The 22,624-nt window shown below is 42.4% G+C and overlaps 3 protein-coding genes across 7 annotated transcripts; 1 reads left to right on the forward strand and 2 right to left on the reverse strand.

Moving 5' to 3' along the window:
* Positions 1 to 274: 274 nt before the first annotated feature.
* LOC6564501 (active breakpoint cluster region-related protein) lies at positions 275 to 14,716 on the reverse strand. Of its 4 annotated transcripts, XM_001991447.2 has the most exons (14): positions 14,592 to 14,716; positions 13,364 to 13,950; positions 7,171 to 7,934; positions 6,014 to 6,680; positions 5,666 to 5,943; positions 5,411 to 5,543; positions 4,201 to 4,221; positions 3,187 to 3,285; positions 2,108 to 3,097; positions 1,635 to 2,018; positions 1,384 to 1,544; positions 1,164 to 1,303; positions 807 to 1,056; positions 275 to 745 (listed from the first exon to the last, which is right to left on the reverse strand). In XM_001991447.2, the coding sequence occupies exons 2-14, from the start codon at positions 13,739 to 13,741 to the stop codon at positions 556 to 558; spliced, it is 4,455 nt and encodes a 1,484-aa protein (XP_001991483.1). In that variant the 5' UTR covers positions 13,742 to 13,950; positions 14,592 to 14,716; the 3' UTR covers positions 275 to 555. The 4 variants fall into 4 exon arrangements, with proteins under 4 accessions (XP_001991483.1, XP_032594366.1, XP_032594367.1 ...); XM_032738475.1 differs by lacking the exon at positions 4,201 to 4,221; XM_032738476.1 differs by lacking the exons at positions 13,364 to 13,950; positions 14,592 to 14,716 and adding an exon at positions 11,346 to 11,429.
* Positions 14,717 to 16,823: 2,107 nt separating this feature from the next.
* On the forward strand, positions 16,824 to 18,676 carry LOC6564500 (scoloptoxin SSD14). The gene is made up of 2 exons (XM_032738129.1): positions 16,824 to 17,401; positions 17,734 to 18,676. Exons 1-2 carry the CDS (start codon positions 16,839 to 16,841, stop codon positions 18,674 to 18,676), a joined length of 1,506 nt encoding a protein of 501 aa, XP_032594020.1. The 5' UTR covers positions 16,824 to 16,838.
* Positions 18,677 to 19,138: 462 nt separating this feature from the next.
* On the reverse strand, positions 19,139 to 22,578 carry LOC6564499 (protein SPT2 homolog). 2 transcript variants are annotated; one of them, XM_001991445.2, is made up of 4 exons: positions 22,404 to 22,578; positions 20,720 to 22,124; positions 20,082 to 20,288; positions 19,139 to 20,015 (listed from the first exon to the last, which is right to left on the reverse strand). In XM_001991445.2, the coding sequence occupies exons 1-4, from the start codon at positions 22,464 to 22,466 to the stop codon at positions 19,924 to 19,926; spliced, it is 1,767 nt and encodes a 588-aa protein (XP_001991481.1). In that variant the 5' UTR covers positions 22,467 to 22,578; the 3' UTR covers positions 19,139 to 19,923. The 2 variants fall into 2 exon arrangements, with proteins under 2 accessions (XP_001991481.1, XP_032594375.1); XM_032738484.1 differs by having other exon boundaries at positions 20,720 to 22,127; positions 22,404 to 22,577.
* Positions 22,579 to 22,624: the final 46 nt, after the last annotated feature.

Below are 22,624 nucleotides of genomic sequence, written 5' to 3' on the forward strand. Positions count from 1 at the left end.
TCGCATGGACGCATATATGTATATGTATAATATTTGTTTGTATTTGTATGTGTATGGGTAAAGCATATAGTTCATTTCTATAAATACGTATTTAGTATACGAGTATACGAGCAAAGCAGCTAAAAGCCTTCAAAGGGGGTGGGGCAGGAGGAAGAGGATTCGGCTGGACTAAGACCAGCAAAACAGGATCAGTGTTGAACACTTGTCTCTACGCATGTATACATCTTGTGTATGTGTATGTGTGTGTGGGTGTGTATGTTAATATGTGTTAGTGTGTGTATGTGTGTGCGTGTATGTTGGTGTTTTGCTTGTATTGTTTTGTTTGGCCCGCAATTGAGCACTTTGTTCAGTTAATTAGTATCAGCTAACAAATCGCCCGTAGCTCTTAAGTTTGTGTATCTGGTTGCTGTGTGCGTTGGATTTGGGGATTGTGCGGGAGCGTTTCAAGCATAGGCCATAGTTATATATATGGTTGTTCTTTTTTTTTGTTTTTGTTTGATGTTTTGTAAATATTTGTATGGTTGGAAAAAAAAGAAGATAGAAACGCCTAGCATTTTAATCCTTCTTGATGCGCGCCTGCAGGAAACAATAAAGTATGCCCGCCTGTGCCATCACGTCGACAGTGCTGGCGGCAAGTGGATCCTTTTGCTTCACCTGCGTCTGTCCCGGTCGCAGGAGTGTGGGACCAAACACCATCGCCAGATTGTGCAGCGACATCTTATTGTCCCCCTCCTTTTCGTGCACTCTGCAAATGAATATCATCATGATCGATTGCATCGAAAACTATGGTTATAGCACACACATACCTGATTAGATGATCGAGTATCATATTGATAGAGGCCTTATTGGCCGGAGGCAGCTCCTCGTAAACCTTGAGCAACTCGTTGATGCGTGTGGCTTCATTGTTGTTGCTAAATGCGCTGAATGTCTCAAAGAAGCGCGGATACAGCAGATCCGAGAAGAGCGCCTCTGGTAGCTCACGCAAGAATGTCTTCAGTATGCCCGTCACCGAATGAATATCCACCTCGCGCAGCAGCTGCTCCGCCTCGTACGCATCTAAAGAGGATTAACAGAAGATAACAGGTTATGTTAAAGAATATATATATATATCGTTTATATTTGAGTATATATAGATATATATGTAGTTGCTTGCTGTGTCTCACCCGATTCAAATGCCTTTTTGAGCTTGGCCAGGTCGGAGGCAGAGCCACTGACGCGATAGCAGCCAACCTCGAGCATGCCACGACGCTCCACTTCGCGTATGCAGGCACTGATAATGAACGGAATGTCGCGTTTCTCGCGCCTGTAAATTGACAAATTTTTGTTGCAAAAATGATGTGGAAAACGGATGTAAATTTCATAAATGTTGGTTTGGTTACTCACTTTAATACTTGACTCATTTTGGCACCAAAGAGTGCGCCTGGTTTGGTAGTGGCGCGACACAGCTCGCCAGGCACAAAACGGAAACTGGCGCTCAGCTCGAGCGTTTCGCTCAGCTTAATGCTGCGCGTTTGTGTTGTTTCCGTTAGCCAGCTGCGGCTCAGCTGTGGAAGCAAACAAAACAGAAACCGAAACGGAAAGAAGTTTATGTTGGCTATAACTGAGGATACGTTAGCTGATTATATGTTGCTCACTTTGAGTATGTGTTTGGCACGCAACAGCGGTCGTTCCTTGGCCTCGTACAGCAGAATGCGAACATTTTGACTGCCCTCCAGTTCGAGCATGAAACTCTCATTCCACAGCGGGCACTGGCTGCGACAGATCATTTTGGTGGTGGCCTTGCGGAAATAATGGCCATACGAGTCGACCTCAATGCATATATACAAATCGGCCTGCTGTTCTAATCCCTGCAATCCCTGCACCCCAACATGCAGATCCCCAACGAGCAGACTCTCATCGTTCGTGTTGCGCATCAGATACGAGCCCATTTCAGTCTTCATGCCCTTCTGCATGGCCACTATGAATGCGGTGACCTCCAGCGAGTTGATCGTATTCGCCCCAGGCAGATTACATTTTTGCTGTGAAGAAAACAAAAACACAAGAAAGCAGAAAAGGTTGTCAGCAATGCATATCTGTTATTATTATTATTTTTATATATGTATTATACCTTGAGCGACATAATCGAGTCCATCCATTGTGTGCGCTCAAAATCGGAGCTGAGGAAAAAGGTCATGGTCTTATTGTTGGCCTTATTGCCGAGCCGCAGTACTAGATTGGGCGTGGCCAGCACCAGCTGTGACTCCAGATCGGCCAGCTTACGACGATACTTGTCGCCGGTGCGTACACCGTTTGCCTCGAGTATCAGTTGATCGCGCACCGAGCGCAGATTACGCTTCACTTGCGATATATTCGCGGGACTAGATTCCTTGAGGTCCGCACTCGTATCGGACTCTTCGAAGACATTGACATCCTTCAGTGGTATGAACCATTTGAGCTCGTAATCGATGCGATCCCGCCCAAGGGCCTTATATTTGGCACACGCAATCACATCATTGAAGAGGAACAAATGGCGCAGCTTGCGATGACCATCGACCAGCTCCACAATGAACGAGTTGCGCACCATTCGGCGCAAATTACGATTCGACTCTTGCGGCAATCGCTGATTGACCACATTGAACTGATTGAGGAACATTTGTATGATCTTCTGTGCCTGCCGCAACGGCTGATGATCCGGATGATTTGGTGGCGTCTCACGCAACAGATCATTAAATACGAGAGCATTGATTTGCACACGCGCCACCGGCTTGTGCAGCAGATCCTCCAGCGTTAGCGACTGTTCCGTTTGCAGATTGACCACAATTGTCGACACGATCTTCTTGAATTGCGGATTATTCGCACTGCACTTTTTCACCGTATCGATTGCCTGGCCGTAGTTGTGCAGAAAGGCGCTGTACAGATCAAACATGTCTGCCAATCGCTTGAACGGCTCCCCAATCAGCACATCGCCGCCCTCGTGCGACACAATTGTCTTCAGATCACCCAGAAAACTGGTGTGCACCTCGTGCAGCTCATCGATCTTGAAGAAAATCGTATTCTCCTCCTCCTCCTTGATCACAGGCTGTGATGTGCCCAGCGTTGCATGAATAGCGCGCTTGTACTGCAACATAGAAATGTTCAAATTAGAATTTGTTTTCTTTTCTTTTTTTCAGTTTTAGTTTCTCTTGTCTAGAAATCAGTTGCAATTACCTGTAACATTTTATTGAGGCATTCCACGTAGATAGTCTCGCTGTGTATTATTGAGCTCAGAATGGAACGTATTTTGGCACCGCGCGCATTGCCAGAGACCTGTGTGTAGAGATGAAGATATATTAATAACTGGAACAGCTACACGGATAAGAGAATGCTCTCCAGATGTATTGTGTAATCTACGGATGGTTTGGATGTAGGGCCTTGTATACTCTACATGGTATATACAACTCTTGCACCGTTTCCAATACACATATTGATGTATAAATGTCTATATATATATATACATCAAGTATGTGTAATGGAATAGGACATACGATAGACATAGGAATGATATAAACATATGTACAGCTAAAGGGGATTGATTATGTGTGCCAAGTCGGGTACACTTTTGCCACATGTAGCTATGAATAAGTGTGTATGTACATAGAAAGGAGAGAGAAAGATATATATATTCATATATATATATATATATATTTATATAAATAGAGAAGGAGGGCAGCATACCAATTCACTATGCAATATTATTGTTTTGATCGGTATATAGAATTGGTGTATTTGGAGCAGCATTCTTCATTCTAACATAGAAATAAACGAATGAAAATTGAAACTATGAAAATACTGACCAGAAATTATATTAACTACAATGTTATAAATATATTTATTTCATCTATTTACATTTTGTTGCATAGTGCAAAAAAAAGGAACACATTTGTGGGGTGGGTGGGTTGGTTTGATATGTATGTTTGGGTGGGTGTGTGTGTGTGTGTGTATAGTGTAGAGGAGATGGTTGGCAACTATAAACAGAGAACTGGATAACATAGAATATGATAAAAAGCCAATCACATTTAACATAGAACAAGCGCATTCAGGTGAAGCTATACAAATACACATATATAAAGATATGTACAGGATATGTATATAGGCGAATATATACGACAAACAACACAAATATATATATATAGGCTGAGAGGAGGCTGAGGCTTGAGATGTGTGTGTGTGTTCGGTACTCACGAGTATCGCTGAAACTAAGTTCTGTTGAGAAAAAGTAAGAGGAGATCATCGTAGAACAAAATAAAGAGAAATTGAAGATAGGAAAAAAAAAATCGAAAAATATGTGTTAGTAAATATTGAAATACTCGTTTGATATAATTCTTATTATAGATATATTATATCAACTAAATATTGCATATATATATGGCGTGACAAGATCGTTTCGTCGGACACGCTCAAAATATATATTTCGATTTTGAATTGTTAATTTGGCATTAGGCGAGCGCAGCGAGTAAACTATTTCATTATTTTGCTTTTGCTTAAGGGCGGGCTTGTTTGTTTAGTGCAGCTGTCCATTTGAAGTTAATGGTTCTCATTTCAAAAGTTACTGTTTTTGTATGGAATTCCAGAATGTTTGTTAAGGCGCACCTGGCAAGGCTAATTGGCTGCACAACACAAATACAAATAGCACACAATATAAACACAAAAAAAAAAAGAAATAGAGAAGGGACGGGAGCAAATAGGTGCAGGGGAGGGTTGGGAGGGAAGGCCAAAATAAAGTTAAGCGCATTATCTAAAGACACGCGGCTGACGCATGCACTTTAAAATCAATTAGCCAAGTTAGCGTATGCTAATGCCAACGGCGGTTAGTCATTAAAAGTATAATGGTTGCTTGCATCATCATCATCATTATCATCATCATCGTTGGTAACTGCAACTGCAACTGCAACTGGGATATGAGTGAAGCGCATTAGGTCAAAAAGTAATTAGCTATTAGCAGCCAGCTTATTCAACATACAACATCAGTTCCAACAACAACAACAACGACAACAACAACACAAACCGCTTAGAACATTTATTTTCGGTTTGGCAATGCATGAATATCAGCTTAGCAGACAACATATATTATATATTCTTGATCGTGACCATAATACTGCATCTTTGCATCAAACTTTTCTAGCCTGATATCGATTTTCTATTCTTAAATGTTGGTGTATTTAGCGGCGACAATGTTCATCTTGATCAAGAATATATATACATATATATACTGACTGATATATATATATACTGACGTAGATGCCTACCCACTGCTGGGGTATATTAAAAACGGCTGGCAAACAAATGCAACTCGTATCCAAAATCAGAGCCATTAAATATTAGCACTAAATAGTTGATATACACTATATATATAGTATATATATATTTATATATGACCAATTGGTGCACAAACCTTGCGTAATACGCCTGGCGTCTGTGATGTGGATGTTGATTGCTGTTCATCATGTGAAATGGTGCGCAATATTGGCGGACCCTCGTATTCGCCATCGCTGTCCAGTGAACTCGAGCGCGTCTCATTGCTCTGACTACAAATATTACAGAGAGAAACAGAGACAGAGACCGAGAGAGAGAGAGAGATAGCGAGAGAGAAAGATTGCTTAGCTTGGTGATTTATCATTCATGCATAATGCATGTCACGCGCACTTACAGAAAATAATCAATGTTCACATAGTTGGAGGTACGGCCTGGAGATTCGGGATCCGTTACGCTCGCCTGACTGCTTAATTGGGCCATGGGCAGCGTGCTGCCCGGCGTGGACAGATCATCGCGACTGGACGAGGAGCCGGTGCGGCCGGGCTTAATGAACACATACTCTCCATCGCCATTGTCCAGCGGCACGCTATCATAATACGGCTCATTATCCGCCTGCTGTGCCGCCTTGGCGCTGTCCGAGCTGAGCGATGACACCGACTCGTAGCTCTTGATCTGCAAAATAGGCCAAACAGCCGAAAAATATATATTTTTGATGTTGCCTATTTGATAATGGTTCACTTACAACTTCCGATATGCCTTGTGATGCAAGGGACTCCTTGGAGCCGATGCTGCGTTGGGCAGCCGCTGGCGTTTCAGCGTCGCTGGCCTGCAATGAAGTACGCGATTTTTTCTCTAGACTCGAGGTCGAGCTGCTGTCGGCGGCGTTCAGTTTGGCCGCCTTATTCAGGCTGCCAGTGGGTGAGGCGCCCACAGTGCCTGCTCCCGCTCCAGCTGCCCCACCCACTGCCTGGTTACGTCCTGCTGGCGTTAGTGTGCGTCCCGGCGTAGATGCAGTGCGTCCGAGACTGCCACCATTGGTGGTCCCACCGCCGCCGCCGCCGTCATTGCGCTTTGCATGCTCCAGACTGTCCGTCTTGCCAACCATTTTACGGCCCAGCTCCTCCATTAGCTCGGGCGTATTGGCCAGCTTACTTAGCTCTGGCGTTGTCTTTCTGTTCGCGGCATACTTCGATTCCAGATTCTCCGATGACTTCTGTCGCAGTATATCCGATGGCTTAATGTTGCGCTCCAGCGAACTGGCCGGACTATCGCCCGAACCGGAACTACTGCCCGGCAGGGGCATTGTGCTGCCCGCATAGGGTGTCTCTCGCTTCGGCGACGACGACAGCTGATGCTGTTGGCTGGGAATGGTGGGCGGTTCCACGCGTCTTATATTCTTTGGCGGCGGTCTGCAGATAACAACAAATCAAAAAAAAACAAAAATAATGCAGTTGTTAAATGAACACAAATATTTCGCGATGTCTTTCAAAGATCGGCATCAGCGATGCCCATCTCCGCCGCCCATAAAAGCTTTTGAGTTGCAAGGTATATAAACGGTAACTGGCAACGGCAACGCCCACACACCCACCGCCCTAATCGCCAAAAGCGATATTTCTGAAAGTGTAAATCAATAAAACTGCATATCTGCTACAATTTGAGAGATTGAAGGAAGGGAACCTCTTTTAAAGATCGACCACGCCTTTTCTCTCTGTATCTCTTCTCTTCTAGAAGAGATGCTGCAGAGCTCTGCATAAATTGAAGCCTGTTTCTGATTCGTCGCGTCGCGTTTGATAAATGGGTTTTTAAATTTGTTAGAGTTACTCTTCAAGCGGACAAAGAAGTCGAATAAAAATAAGTTAGCGCTACTGGCAACTGTGTCGCAACTACAATGCCACTCACCTGGGTGGCATTTTCTTTTTGGCCTCCAGATGCGCGGCATACGATGAGGCGGACATGGCGGGCGATGTCATCGATGGCGATAGCGGGGGCGCCGTTGCGTCCTTGCTGCGTTCCGTGTAGCGTCCAAATGTCGATGGAGGCGTCGACGTCGACGTCGATGTTGTATTTGTTGCTGTTGCTGTCGCCGTGTCATTCAACCCCGTCGCCGACGTTGCTGACGTCGCTGCATCATCGATGTCTTTGTCTTTGGCCTCTTTGACCTCGATGACGGTAACAAAGTGCGATGTCGACTTGCGCAGCTGTTTCGATTGCTCCTTTGAGCCAGCATCCACCATTGCGGCCTCCCCCCCGGTAGCACTGCCCAACGTTTCCTGTTGCTGCTGTTGCAGCTTATTGCTGCTGCTGCTACTGCTGGTGTGGCTATCATTGTTGTTGTTTGTTGCTGGCGTTTGTCGTTGCTCGTTATTCGATTTGAGCGCACCGCTGCCAATGGAGGCCGCCAGCTCAGTGATGCACTGCTGAAGCGCTCCATTTGAGTCCTTCTCATTGCCACTGTCTTTTTTATCCTCACGCTCGAAGCTGTGCTCCGTTATGCTACGTTTCCCAGTGGGTGGCGCTGAGCTCAACCCACCACCACCACCAACACCACCACTGTCATTCTGTGTGTGTGTGTATTTGTTGTCGGTGCTGAGGGACAGCCTGTCCTTGTCCTTGCTGCTGGCTGATGACGCAGATGATGCCTCACGCAGATTCAAACTAGATTTCTGCAAACAAAAAAGACAGAAAAAGTCAGTTCATTTAAAATGTGAATATCTATTTGATTAAAGCTTTAGTTGCACAACATTGTGGGGCAGGAATTTAAATTACTTTTTTCTTGTCAATTAAAATAATGGGCTCGCTGTAATACCTAGATTTATAGTACATTGTAAAAAAGATATGTGAGTGATTGCTACGTGGAAATATATGAAGTGAAGTCAGAAACAATAAAAGACGACAATTAAAAGCAAATAAAGCGACGTGTATATCAGAGACAGACAGCGAGAGCGAGAGAGAGAGAAAGAAATCAGCAAAATGTGCAACAAATACATAAACATTTTTAAACACCTTTTTTCCTCTATTGAAATAGAAATGCAACTTATTAAAAAAGGTTTGGATTTTGTTATGCAATAAACTTTTCATAAGTTCCATTAAATATTTGTATAGAAATAGTGAAATATGTATCGTAAATGGTTTTGTGGCCTGTGGCACAAGATAGATAGATTGGATGCGTATAAGCGAACATTTGCAATCGCTTCGAGGATTGATTCCACTACTCAGCAGAGCTTTTTAGCAGAAAGCGGCGTTTCTCCCCCTTGCTGAGTGTTCGCTTTGCTCATGCATGGCACGTAACGCATTTCTCTAACACGTTGAGCGGTTCCATTAAAATGACAACAGCAACAACAACAACATCGGGTAAAAGCCAAAGCAAACAACAACAAAAACAGACAAATAAGCCAATCTTGGCGTGGAGCTTGTGCGTGTGTTGGAGCATTTTTTTCATTGCTTTTTACGCCTTAATTTGGTTTTTTCATTTTTGGCCACGAAAAAAGTGAAAACTACAAAATAAGAAAAACAACAAAAATCGAGAGCAAACTTTTTAATTTGTTGTATTTATTTTTCAAGCCAAAAGTAAAGAAAATTGCCAGCAAATATTAACATTTTTTTTTTCGTCATATTTGTTTTTGCGTGAGTGTGCATAACTGCATGTGTGTGTGTGTGTGTGTGTGTGTGTGTGTGTGTATGTGTGAACTAAGGCGTTGGTTGCTGGTGTTGGGGGTGGTATTGGGATTGGGATTGGGCCAAGCAGCAGCAGCAGCCGGCAACTACTGTATGTGTGGGCGTATGTGTGTGTGTCTGCCTGTGTGTGTGTGTGTTTAATGTGTCCAAGCGGAGCGAAGAAGAAAGCGTGCAATAAAAAGTTGACGGCGAAGGTCGTACACACACACACACCCGCACTTGAGGCCAGGCCAGACAAATGTATATAGATACAAAACTCATGCAAGATGTCGGAGAGCTGAGCTCAGCATTTGGGCAGCCTGGCAAATTCGTGCTCTCTCTCTCCCACGCTCTCTCTCTCGCTCTCTCTCTGTCTCCCGCCAGGCATGTCGATACAATTATTTAGCATATTTTCAATCAGCACATACACATACACACACACACACTCACACACACACACACACTCTGATCAAAAATGGTGTGAATGTGAATCATGAAACGGCGGCGCCAAAGCAGCTCCAACAACAATAACAATAACAATAAGCATCGAATTGTTGTTAAATTGTTCCGAGAAAATTGTAGCGTGTGTTCAAAAACTGTTTTAATAACGCGCTTTAATGTTACAACAACAACAACAACCACAACAACAAAAAGAAGAAGAAAAAACAACAAACTTATGCAAATGCTGTCATGATTATTTGCAATGCCTGTGTATTTGTACTGAAAAGCTCTGAATTGTGCTGTGTTCAAGCGTCATTGTTATTACCAAGAATTTTCGTATTACAGCACTTAAGAAACAGCTTGCTTTTTACTGAGCGATTTGTCAATAGCTGCTTATGAAAGCTGCTAAACATTTGCTTTTCATAAATCACAAACATCTCAAATGAGAAAAAATTGTACACTTAACGAAAACCATTCTTTTACACATTTTTATATGTTTTTCTTTCATTCTTTGAATTTAGCAATAAGCCAATATATAATTTATGAAAAGATTTAACTATATTTGAAGTCTAATTTTTATGGACAAACAGAACTTAATAATGAAGTAAACATCTAAATACGATTTGGTTGATTGGATGCTTTGAAAATACTGATTCTTTACTTTATTCAGCTGAAAGAAACGTATGTTTTCATCGAACTCTCGCTCTCTCTCTCTGCTTAGCCGCTTTCTCTCTCCCTGCCCTGTAAAGGTTAAGACCAAAGCAATCTAGATTTTTAATTGCCACAGCGAGCCAACAATAAATAGAAACCGCTAATCAAACCATTTTAATCAAATATTTTTCATTTGGCTAAAATAACAAGCTGTATATAAGAAGTACAAATGTATTATACGTAGTAAACATACAGCCCTCTACACAACCCAAGATATCTCTAACTCTCTCTCTGTCTCTCTCTGTTACTGTGTCTGTTCCTTTGCATTGCACTTCAGTTCTGGTCTGTTGAGTAGTCGCTGCTGGCTTGGTTCAGGCGGTTTCTACTGATAGCAGGGCCCGCAACATGCTTATCAACGGAGAGAATGGCGCAGAGATTTGGATTTGTCGTCGTCGTCGTTGTCGTCGTGGGTCTAAGGAGAACTGCACAGAAGGGCGCTATATGTATATACTGTAATTGATAGAACACGAGAGCCCTACACAATTTCCAATTGTCCAGGAACTACATATATTTAGTTTCCTCTGATAAAAGGAAAGGACAAAAACTAATGACTCAAAAAATGATACTTTTAATATATAAAAAAAAATATAGTTTTAATTATTTACAACTAGATATCAGTTCTATTATAAATATCGATCACTATAAGTAAGATTATGTGTGTGTGTGTGTGAGTGTTGTGTGTGTGTTGTACTTTACGCTTTTGGGTTACTTCTCTTAACGGGTTTTAGTTACTTAGCTATTTTTTGTGAAGTGCTTTTGTTTTTGCTTAATTTTTTCTGCGCCTACCTGTGTATGTAAGTGTGTGTGTGTGTGTGTTTGTGTGTGCTTGCGATAAGTTTATTGATTTCGACTTGTGATAAATACAACAAATTAAAAAGTTTGCTCTCGATTTTTGTTGTTTTTCTTATTTTGTAGTTTTCACTTTTTTCGTGGCCAAAAATGAAAAAACCAAATTAAGGCGTAAAAAGCAATGAAAAAAATGCTCCAACACACGCACAAGCTCCACGCCAAGATTGGCTTATTTGTCTGTTTTTGTTGTTGTTTGCTTTGGCTTTTACCCGATGTTGTTGTTGTTGCTGTTGTCATTTTAATGGAACCGCTCAACGTGTTAGAGAAATGCGTTACGTGCCATGCATGAGCAAAGCGAACACTCAGCAAGGGGGAGAAACGCCGCTTTCTGCTAAAAAGCTCTGCACACACACACACACACACACAGACACGGTGGCATTTGCATATACAAATGGACAACAAACACACTGATTACGCACCCCTCTGGTCCACAATTTGAATTTCTCTTTGAAGGAAGACATGCTCCTTCCAGCAGCAGCAGCGCCACTGTTGTTGTTGTTTTTCTTGTGTCTTCCTCACGGCTCGCTCTCTCTCTCACACACACACACACACACACAGCCACACACGCGCAGCACTCTCTTGAACGCACTTGGCGCTCTCTGTTATTGTTGTTGTTGTTGTTAGTGTGTGTGTCCCACGCAAAAAGTGCAATTGCAAAAAGCGAACGAGAAACAGAGACAAAGACGAAGAGCCACGAAGAGACACCACGAAGCGCAATTGATAGCCGAGCACCGCCCTGCGGCTGCAAGAGCAACAACTAAGAACTTAAGGCACAAGGCGACGGCGACGTTGACGTTGACTGTGACGGCGACGGCGACGCAGACTTTGACCACGAAATTTGAGTCAACCGAACACGTTAAAAAAAAAAATCAAATAAAAAAGAGACACACTCACACAAGCCTAAAATGACGGTTTAGGCTACAAAATAATCGCACTTTAATATTGCTTTTGTTCTTTTTTCTCTTGTATTATTTACGTAATATGCACTTTAATTTTTGGCTTTGTTTTTGCTCCTATTGCATTACTTATTTATCATGGTTATGCAAAATGCAACGGCAGTAGGAGCAGGAGCAGGAGCAGGCAGAGGAGGAGGGACTTTCTTTCGGTGAGTTCAGTTTCAGTTTCAGTTCTTTGTTGCTGCAGTGCGTAGCCAGGAGCGAAATAGGTGGGGGGTTTCTGCGTTGCCCACCTGATTGGCATACGAAATGGAATGGAAATAGAGCGCGGTTAACTTTTGACAATCCCGCTTTTGGATGTTGTTATTCATCGAAACTAGTGACTACTGCCGATTGCCGACTGGCGACGGCGGCGGCGAATCGAGGCGTCGGCAGCGCTGCTGCTGCTGCCGCTGCTCCGGGTGTCAGCAGAGTCAGTCGGAGTCAACGACGTCGACACGCAAAAGACCGAAAGAAACACAGACACAACAATATGAATAGAATAAAAGTGTGTGTGTGTGTGTGCGTAGATAACAGGCAGAATTAAAGATATCGAAGTGGTGGCAAAGACGGAGCGCAACGAACGGACGGACGGAGAACGTACGCACACACAAAGAATACAACACAGGGTGGAGGGTATATGTGTGTGCGTGTGGGGGGAGGGGGGAGTGGGAGTAAAACGACGCCGGGAGGGGCAACTGTTGAATGCTATCCGAATTTGTATATTTGCCTAAAATGAACGAACTAGTTCCGTACCGTATGAACCGTAAGAAATCTGAAGAAATAACTAGATTGAGATTACGGAGCAGTCAAAGCAGTCCTTTAACAAAGATACGCTAAAAATAGGTACACGGAATCAATTGAAAATTACAATTTCAAGAACCTACAATTGTTGAAATTTCAATTTTTTGAATAAATCATGAAATAGTAAAACGGTTCGAATTAGTTGAATCCATCCGGAGTCGCAAGCTTTAAATGGATCTTAGCTCATATTTTAGCTGCTTCAATATACCACAATTATTCCAAAGAACTAGTTCGAAATGACTGCAAAACAGTTTTCAACTGCACTTTTCTCGAATGATTCGCAATTTTATTTTCTCACATGAAACTCTTAAAACAAAATAAAATAAACAATAATCATGGCAATTTTTCAATATTTACAGGGGCTTTCGTGGCCGTGACTGCTTAATCAAATAAACGATGACGCCGATGTCGACGTCGACGCAGAAGCAGAGGCAGAGGCAGCTGCTCTAGCTGATAATCGCCAGTGATAAGGGCAGCCAATGGGGTAGGCAACGTTTTGTGTGATGCCTGTGCCGTTGTCTGTTTGCGTACGCCCCCCTTTTTTGAAATGCTGCACGCCTGCTATAAGTGCTAACGGTTAGCGCAATCAGTGGCAGCAGCAAAACGCAAAACTTCTTGCAGCATAACAAATGATAATGATAACAACGGGCAATAAATACTTAAAGACTTATTTGAATCAAAGGGAACAAAATACTTACAAAGTCTTTGTCGACGACGCCAGCATTCGCAGTCGACGTCGCACCAGTTGAACCATTGGCAGCGACGCAGCTGCTGCTGCTGGTGGTGGGCGATTGTTGTTGCTGTGTTGCATGATGGGATGCTGCCGGACTGTTGGTGGCTGCCTCGAACAGTGTTGTCGGATCGCCGCCAGATTCGCGATATTTCTCCACATCGGATAGCAAACGTTCCAGATATTCAACATACAATGTCTCCTGTTCGAGCTCTTTACTCAATTCACCAATTTTGAGCTTATGTCGCTCGAGACTGGCGCGCACATCCTGCTCCCAGGCGTCGGAGAGTGAGCTTTGTGGAAAGCGCTGCATCCACAAGCGTTGAAAGTCATCAAAGACGCTCATTGCAGCAGCAGCGACGCCAGCAGCAGCCGCTGCAGCACACTAGCTACTCTCACACCTTTATATTTCTATATTCTTGTTACGTTGTTGCTGCTGCTGCTGCTGCTGCTACGTCGCTGGGTTGTTTCACTGAGAGCGAAAGCTTTGAGTACGGCTTCGATTTGAGCTTTTATGCAAGTGCGTTTGTTATGCGTTGCGTCGCCCTGGGCTGCCTGCAAAGGTGTGTGTGCGTGTGAGTAAGACAGCAGTGAGTCTCTGAGTCTCTGTGTTTGTTTGTCTGTCTGTGTGTGTGTGTGTGTGTGTGTGTGTGCGTGCATGCAGGAGAGCAAATGCTGTCTACATCCTGGATCAACAACAATAACAACAAGCAAAAAAAAGAAGAAAAAACTCAATGAACAACAAGAGTAGCAACATTGAGCGCATCACGGACTTTTGAAAGGTTTTCAGTTTCAGTTTTCTGTTTCTGTTTTGTTCTTATGCTTTGCGTTGCTGCACTTGTGTTGCAGTAGCATGTGTGTGTGTGTGTGTGAATTGGTACTGCGCTGCCCTTTCTCATTCGTTGCGAGTGTGCTTGTGTGTGCATGGGTGCAACTGCAACGAGAGATGCTTTTTGTTTTTTCTTCTTTTCTTTTTCAAATTATTTTGGTTTTAGTCTTAGCCAAGGCCAAAAAAATTGTTGGTGCATCTCCAGCAGCAGCAACAGACGCAGCAGACGCATTCATTTTGTTCAGTTTTCACTCATACACACACACATACATGCAGTTTGAGTGGCAGTGCCGCTCCTGCTGTTGTTTTTGTTGTTGCTGTGTTGTGACTGCGACTGCGACCCTGCCCATGCCACAAGCGCACTTACATATGCAGATCCTTTTTGAGGGTCGACCGACGCGCGGTTTTATATTTATTTAGTTTTGTATGCCATTTCACTTTATATATTATTTAATTCCAATTAGATTTTGCTTCGCATAAAAAAAATCACTTCGCACACATATACATCCGACAACACATACGAGCAGATGAGAAGACATTTGCATATACATATGTATGCACTTGTATTAGGGATGTTAAAAGTTCATCGATGTCTCCATTATATCGATAAGTACGCGCGAGGCTTTATATAATTTTCCGACAGCCATTTAAACACTATCGATATTTATATCTATCGAGTACATTATTTCAGATTAGCTGAAATAGAGGGTCACAATAATGGTATGTTTACTTATAACTGAATTTGATCATAACAAAAGTGTTTTGTAAAATCAGTACAATTATAGCAGAATAAATTAATAGAATAAATGCTTTTTTAGTTAACTAACACTCTAGTTCTCAACGGTAAAAGTTTTGGGTTGTTTATTTTCGGTAGTTTGACAGCACTGCTATAACGGAATTGTTAGAGAATTTTGAAAAAAAAGTAAATAATTCATTAAGAACATTGTCTGACTCCATATAACTAGTTACTTGTGCTAAGCAAAATTAATTTGAAGATAATGTCCATATATTAAAAAGTTTATATACCTATTAAGTTGGTTAACTGATCTATAGTATCGATTCCTATCATTCATTACAGATCGGCACATCAGCCACACGTACAGTGTTAGCAAACGGTGTTCTTTTGATGTTGAGCCATACCCGCTAAATTTCAAATCAACGGGTTTCCCAGAAAACATACAAATTAAAACACCTGGCAACAATTTTAAAAATAAGTTTTTGCGATAGATAATGTTCGGCTGACGTTTAGCCATGTACGCTACGTACGTGTCGATCAAACTGGCACCTTTGTCCAATAATTTTATCACAATCAAAAATGACTGAGCTAAATATTTAGTCTAAAAATAAAAAGTTTACTAATTAATTTGCGACACCACCTACTTTAATAAAATAACAAGAAAAAGCCCAACAAATGCAAATTAAAAAAATATGAAGATTATTTGCAGAGCTGAATTGTAATACTAATGGAATGTTGGTATTATTTATTATTTAAGCTTCTGCGAGGTGATTAATGCATCATTTCAATTACCATTTACAATTCGACTCTAACTTATTAGCGATTGACGCCATTATCAGCGAACAGATAATACCTATACGTACTTATAATCAAAAGTCTTTTGCATTTGATTACAAATACACCACAAATATCCGCGTATTACGCATTTGTCGGCCAAACACCTTTTATCATTGGGCCCCGAACAAAACTCGTCAACAGGTAAAAACTTTCTTAGCTAAAGCTGAAATGCTAATAGCTATATAGCCTACAAACAGACCATGGTTAATATCAAAAAAATATTTCTTATCTTCAATGGTCTTATCCGGTTAAGTTGGAGTTTTTTTGCTCGGATATTAAAGTGGATTTTGTTAAATGTTTTATGGTTAAACGGCGTATAAAAGCAGCTACTGTTGGTCAAATTCTTCACATACGAATAGTAAACGGATCGCGTTGCAAACGCATAACTTAATTTATTTTTTTCACCTAATTTAAGCGATAACTTTTAAGGATATACTGTAAACATAACCCAAAATGTCGTAAGTGAAAATTAAAATGCTCAAATATGAATCGGTTTCCCAAACGCAAAAGATATGTGATGGAATTTCGAAAATTTCCTTTAACACAGAAGATAAAACTGTGATCAAAATCTAAGTTATAAAAAAAAGCTAATCTCTGTTTCCTCAAGGATAGAAAAAGCTTCGTACCTTATCGTGTTAAGTTTTGTAGTGAAAATTTAAGAAAATGTTCTATTATACTTTTTTTTAAATCGAAAAAACAGTTGCTAAATTTGCAAATTTTAAATAAAATGTGTGATGATGTGTTCTTTTCTAATCTATATTAAACCCATCAAACTTATCTTAGTCATACGATATACATGTATATATTTATGTATCTCTCTTTCCCTCCGTCCCGAACAGTTGCTGCAAGAAATATGCAGTCGTTTGGATCCTTCTCATTCTGGCCGCTGTGGGGATTACTTTGGGCCTGATCTTTGGCTTGGCTAGGGGGAATGAACGTCGTCGCATTGGAGCCGTGGCCTCTAATGGCGTCGGGTGTGCAGAGATTGGTGGACATATATTAGATGAGGGAGGATCTGCTGCGGACGCGGCGATTGCGACAATGCTCTGCGAGGGCGTTGTCCTGCCCCATAGCTTGGGCGTTGGCGGTGGCTTCATGGCCACCATTTACTCCAAGGAGACGGGCCAGATGGAGTCGCTGATTGCACGTGAAACAGCTCCAGCGGCGGCCACACAGGACATGTTTGTGGACCATGATCATATCACGGGCGCCCTGTCCTGTGCTGTACCCAGTGAGATTTATGGCTATTGGCGATTGCACGAAAAATATGGCAAGCTGCCCTGGTCACGCCTCTTTCGGCCCACCATAGAGATGTGTCGTCGGGGAATATTAGTGTCTAGATATTTAGCAAATGTCCTGGCCAACAATGAGGAGGCTATACGCAATGAGGACTCCATGTCAGAGATATTCATAAATCCCGCCACGAACAATCCCTACAAGCAGGGCGAGATCATGTACCGTCGCGTTCTCGCCGATACACTAGAGATTGTCGCCAGCGAGGGGCCGGAGGTAATCTATCGGGGCGGACGAATTGGCCGCAAGCTCGTCCAGGATATTAAGTCGTTGGGTGGCATTGTGACCGAACAGGATCTGAAGGATTACGAGTAAGTCAGCAAACACGTATTTCCATATACTTCTTCAAGCTTGATGTTGATCTTCGTTAGAACTAACATCAAATACTTGCAGAAAAAAAAACTAATTTTGTTTAAAAAAACAAAAAAAAAACGTATTCTTTGCTAACGGTCAACAATATTTTAACTAGTTCTTTCTTTGCAAATGGTGAAGTGATATATTTTTAGAAGTTATACAACTTTTCCTCTCATGGATTGCATCTTGATCAGCATTACTGAAGTGTTTTACTACTCTCTTTAACTCATACTCACTTTTTCTCTCTATCTCTCTCTCTCTCTCGTTTTGTCTCTCTCTTTGATTAAAGTGTGCGTTGGGAGCGTACGCTGCGTGCTCGATTTGATAATGGACACACACTGTACACATCGCCGTTGCCAAGCAGTGGAGCAGTGCTGACATTTATGCTGAACGTAATGGAACCCTTATATACGAGCAGCAGGGATAAATATTATCATCGACTGATGGAGACGTTTAAGCATGCGTATGGACATCGAACCAATTTGGGTGACATGCACTATGAGCCGTCGGTGATGGAAACCTATGAGAATTTGATCGATCCAGATTTTGCGGCAGAGATACGTAAACTTATACTGGATGATCGCACGTTCGAGGATATGTCGTATTATGGCGCGAATTTCAGCAATGTTGAGGATCATGGCACGGCGCATATCTCAGTGCTGGCGCCCAATGGTGATGCCATCTCGGTGACCAGCACTATTAACGGGCATCTGGGGGCGAAGGTGAGATCTCGCCAGACTGGCATCATATTGAACGATGAGATGGATGATTTCTCCACGCCGGGAAAGGTTAATGCTTATGGCATACCGGCCAGTCCGGCCAATTACATTCAACCCGGCAAGCGTCCGATGTCTTCGACATGTCCGAGCATCATTCTCGATGATGCGGGCAATGTGGCCTTGGTTATCGGCGGTGCTGGTGGCTCACGTATCACCACATCCGTGGCGCAAACCATTCTACGGTATTTCGTGCTTCGCGAACCCATTCAGGAGGCTGTCAATGGTGGGCGTTTGCACCATCAGTTGGCCCCGATGTATGTTGACTCGGAGCCGGAGGTGCCAAACCATACGATCAACTATCTTGAGAGCGTTGGCCACAGGGTCGAATTTCTGCAGAAGAACAGGGCACACTCGGCTCTAACGGCCATTGGGTATATGGATACGGAACCGCAACCTGTCTGCGATCATCGACGCATCGGTAGCGCGGTTGTTGTAGAGCTAACCGACGACTAACTAATGTTGTTTCTCAATATTGTTATATTCAAAAAGAAATCTATATCTTATAATCTTTGAGATCGTTATTCAAAATTGAAATTTTTATGGATGATTCCGTTAGTGTTCCGCTCATTTTGAAGCATTTGCCTTCTTGACACAATTCCAAATATTTCCCATATCAAAAATTTGCTTGCATGAAACTATATATTTTTTATAATATATTTTTTAAGATGACAAACCGCCAAACTATAAATTTCACTTGTAGCGCACGGCTGATAAGGATATCAACAATAAAAAAAAATAAAATAAATACCGATCTTCTGATTTCTTGAGAAAATCTTTTTCCATATCTGTGAGATGATTTTGTAATTAAGTCTCCTGGCTCTTTGTGCTTTTAGATTTTGTCGTATTATCCCCGCCGTATTTGCAGATACGATCGAGATAATAAAAAAGAACAAGAAATAATTACAAAGTCGATGATATAATTAAAGATTTAATATCGCCATTGACATATTGAATTGATAAATTTTCATAATTGCATACACCTATACAATTATATATATACATATTGATATATACAAATGTTATTGACATTTGGTTTCGTACCGACACTTTTACTTAAAATAGGGGCCAATTTTTGCTTTCGAAATAGGAACAGTTTGGAGAATATTTGTATCTAGATGCCGATTCGACTAGGCTGTATAATCTTAACACAGTTGAGATTGTAAACGTATGATTATTTCAAACGGGTAGCAAAAATATGAATATGCTTATACCATATATAGGCTTGGTCTTTTACAAAATCTTGGAGACGAATTAAAGTATCAAAAATAAGTAAATCAAACAAAAGTTTTTTAGTAAATTTTCTGCCAAGTTTGGTAACTGTGACATGAGACGTGCCTGAACAAACTTAAAGAGAATGTTTCTAGTAATATGCCTTCCGATTTCCTAGCTATCTAGCACTCCGATTTCCTAGCGACGTAGCACTCTAGTAACTTCGGTATTAAAATATAAAAATTACCTTCGGTATCGAAGTATAGAAACAACAACACTATTCTGGTATGTAACAAACTAATAAATAGCAGCGCCAGAAACATAAACAAACACATGTTGGCTAAGCTTGGAATTAATTTCGATTTCTCAGATTCTCTCTGGAGAAGAAAAAAAGTTTAAAAAACATATGGCGCTGCCTCAATAATCGGAGATGTGTGAAAAATAACGAGGTGGTTGCAAACACACAACGATGGTTGGCTTAGACTATTGATTTAGTCGCCGATTCGAGCGGATCGCTTTTTAAACAATTTACGCTTTTTATGCATCGCTTCCATGCGCATATCCTCCAAATCCTCTTGTATACCTACAAAAAAGAGAGTGCCGTTTAGATCTCTGGAAAATTGAATGGTTGATTGTGTTTGAGGCTTACCTATTTTTTTACTAATATATTCTTCGCGTTGCGTTTGAGCGAAACTGGATTCCATATCAGAATCGCCCTCGTCGAGATCTCGATACCGTCGCTTATCATAGCCAAATATGTCTCGTATATGCGATGAAATATCCTCCTCGCAGTCTCCATCATCGATGAAGTCATCCAGCGCTGAGTCATACTCGGAATCATCATCATAAATGCGTCCTGATTAAACAAAATTTGGATATCTTGAGTGAATGTGCCCGATTATACAGACATTATTGAATAACCTTAGACGGCTCCTTAAGTAATAAGTAATTGTCTAATACTAATTGTAAATTGCGTTAAATAAGTATTTGAGTGGGAGTTAAGAAGCAGTCAACGACTGCTCTTAAAGTACTTGAAACTTAATTACTTAGTTAGCGTAAGTAAAATTAATATTAGTATCAATTACGTAAGCACCAAGCACACCCTTGTTAAAGTAGAGCTCTACTAATTATAAGTAATTTCAATTGTTTTCATTAAAATTATTATTTTTTTAGTATTTACAAAAAAAATAAAAATAAAATTGTTAGAAATTCAATTATCAGTCTTTACAAAGAAAACTTAAAATAATTATTATAATGGGAACTTCTAAATCTTGAGACGCGACTCACGTTTACTGGCCGGATCGATCGGCTTACGTCCTCCTCCTGGCTGCACACCACCGCCTCCTCTTCGTGCACGCGCATCGCTTGGATGCGGTTTACGGTTACGCTGCACATCCTCAGGTGGAAATGAACGCACCTTGGATGGTTCACGTGGCGGAAAATTGCGTGTGCCACCTGCTTTATTGGCAGCCTCATAGGGATTACGTGGTGCTGCTGCTTTGGAGCTGGCCGCTCCAGTTGAAGCTGTTGAAGCTGCTGCTGCCGTCGGTTTTGTTGAGCTGCTGCTGCTGGCAACTGGCGGACGTTTGATCACCGTCTGGTTGCTTCCGGGCTTTGCTGGTAGAGCACGATATTTGGAGCTGGAGGAGGTGCTCGGCGAAACACTGGACGCTGGGCGTTTGAGGTTATCACTTGTTGGCTTCGATTTGGGTTGACTAGGCAGCGCTGCTGGAGCTGAAGCCGAGCCTGGGGCTGGTGCTTTGGCGACTGCGGGTGCCTTATTTAGCTTGGGTATGCGTCCGACGGGGTCCATGCGTGGCGACTCCACTTTGGACTTGGCATCAATTTCACGCTGGCGATCGCGTTGGGCGCGCTGCTCCTTCCAGCGTTGGCGCTCCTCATGTTCCTTCTTCTCGCGTGCGGACATCAGACGTTCCGGCTCCTTTTTCTTCTCGGGCACTGCCACGGCAACCGGCTCGTTTTGCTTCTTCTCGGCTAGACGCAATAGGGCCTGAAAATCCATCGGTGGCGGTTGTGTCGCCCGCTTGGCTTTCACTTTCTTCTGTTCCTCCTCGCGCCGTTTGCGCTCCTCGTCGCGTCGCTCCGCATCCGGATCGTAGAGAGTTTTCGAGGATGTTGTGCTGTAGGCGCGAGCCACATGCGCCTCCCTATCTTTGCCTGTGCCTGAGGTGGATGCATGACTGGTGCGCTGCCGTGTGTGTGATCTGGCCTCTTCCCTTTCGCGCGTAATGGCCGCCTTGACGCGCTCTTTGGTGCTGGATAGATCGCGACCAGATTGCGGTCGACTGGGCGCAAAGCCCTTGTCCTCCTGCACATCCTTGACCTTCTCAATATATTTCTGATATAAGGCATTCGCCTCCGTTGACACATAGCCATAGTCATCCCCATCCGGCTGTTCAGTACCATCCAGCACCGTATTATCCGCACTCTTCGCATCGTCCAACACCGATTTATTCGCCGATTTTGTTACTTTTAACATTTTGCGAATCTTATTCTTGGACTTCTCATCCCGCATCGCCAGCAAATTGTTGAGTTTCTCGCGCTCCGCTCGCTTACGCTCCATCTCCTCCGCCTCCCTATTCTTGAGGAATTTTTGTATGTTGTTGGACAGTTGTTTGCTCTCCTTGGTTTCCTTTTTCGGTGGCGCATATTTGGTGCTATAGAATTTTCTCTGCTTGCAAAAGAAAACAAAGTTAAACACTTGTTGACATTGACAATATCATTCGCCCCAAATTCCCCAGCAATGCCCCCGCATCAGCGTGTTTCCACGCTCACTGCCCACTGCCTGACCCAATTGGCGATCTTCTAACGATCTGGGGATCATACAAGTGATTTAAATTCTTTTGCTTCCCATATGGTTGCAGTTCGATATTGTTTACTATCAGCCATCCACAACTTGTTGTCCAGTGGCCATCAAAAACCTGCAGCAGTAAATAAAACGTCAACCAACCTCGTCTTTAGATGCAGCATCGTTTTTCTTTTTCGCATAATGCAACAAGGCACCGAAATCCATTTTGGTTGAGAGTTTCTTTCAAATGAATAGCTTTTGTTTTACTGCACTGTTTTCTTTGCAAAATATTCAAAAATTTCCCGATTTTTCTCTTTGTTTTAGACGAAGACGTATGTTGCTGACAAAAACTATAGAAAGACTAATGTTTAGTGATGGAACAC

The sequence above is a fragment of the Drosophila grimshawi genome, unplaced genomic scaffold (assembly GCF_018153295.1).
Source record: "Drosophila grimshawi isolate 15287-2541.00 unplaced genomic scaffold, ASM1815329v1 contig_848, whole genome shotgun sequence".
Classification (NCBI taxonomy): domain Eukaryota; kingdom Metazoa; phylum Arthropoda; class Insecta; order Diptera; family Drosophilidae; genus Drosophila; species Drosophila grimshawi.

What these genes read in the sequence shown, in the direction of transcription:
- LOC6564501 (XM_001991447.2), bottom strand. Translation starts at nt 13,741, where the DNA reads ATGAGCGTCTTTGATGACTTTCAACGCTTGTGGATGCAGCGCTTTCCA. An exon ending in CGCCAGGCGTATTACGCAAG is followed by an intron (nt 4,222 to 5,410) that starts GTTTGTGCACCA and finishes TTTTCTCAACAG; the next exon opens with AACTTAGTTTCAGCGATACT. An exon ending in ACTTAGTTTCAGCGATACTC is followed by an intron (nt 3,286 to 4,200) that starts GTGAGTACCGAA and finishes CTCTACACACAG; the next exon opens with GTCTCTGGCAATGCGCGCGG.
- LOC6564500 (XM_032738129.1), top strand. Translation starts at nt 16,839, where the DNA reads ATGCTCTGCGAGGGCGTTGTCCTGCCCCATAGCTTGGGCGTTGGCGGT. An exon ending in CAGGATCTGAAGGATTACGA is followed by an intron (nt 17,402 to 17,733) that starts GTAAGTCAGCAA and finishes CTTTGATTAAAG; the next exon opens with TGTGCGTTGGGAGCGTACGC.
- LOC6564499 (XM_032738484.1), bottom strand. Translation starts at nt 22,466, where the DNA reads ATGGATTTCGGTGCCTTGTTGCATTATGCGAAAAAGAAAAACGATGCT. An exon ending in GATCGATCCGGCCAGTAAAC is followed by an intron (nt 20,289 to 20,719) that starts GTGAGTCGCGTC and finishes TTGTTTAATCAG; the next exon opens with GACGCATTTATGATGATGAT. An exon ending in ATATATTAGTAAAAAAATAG is followed by an intron (nt 20,016 to 20,081) that starts GTAAGCCTCAAA and finishes TCTTTTTTGTAG; the next exon opens with GTATACAAGAGGATTTGGAG.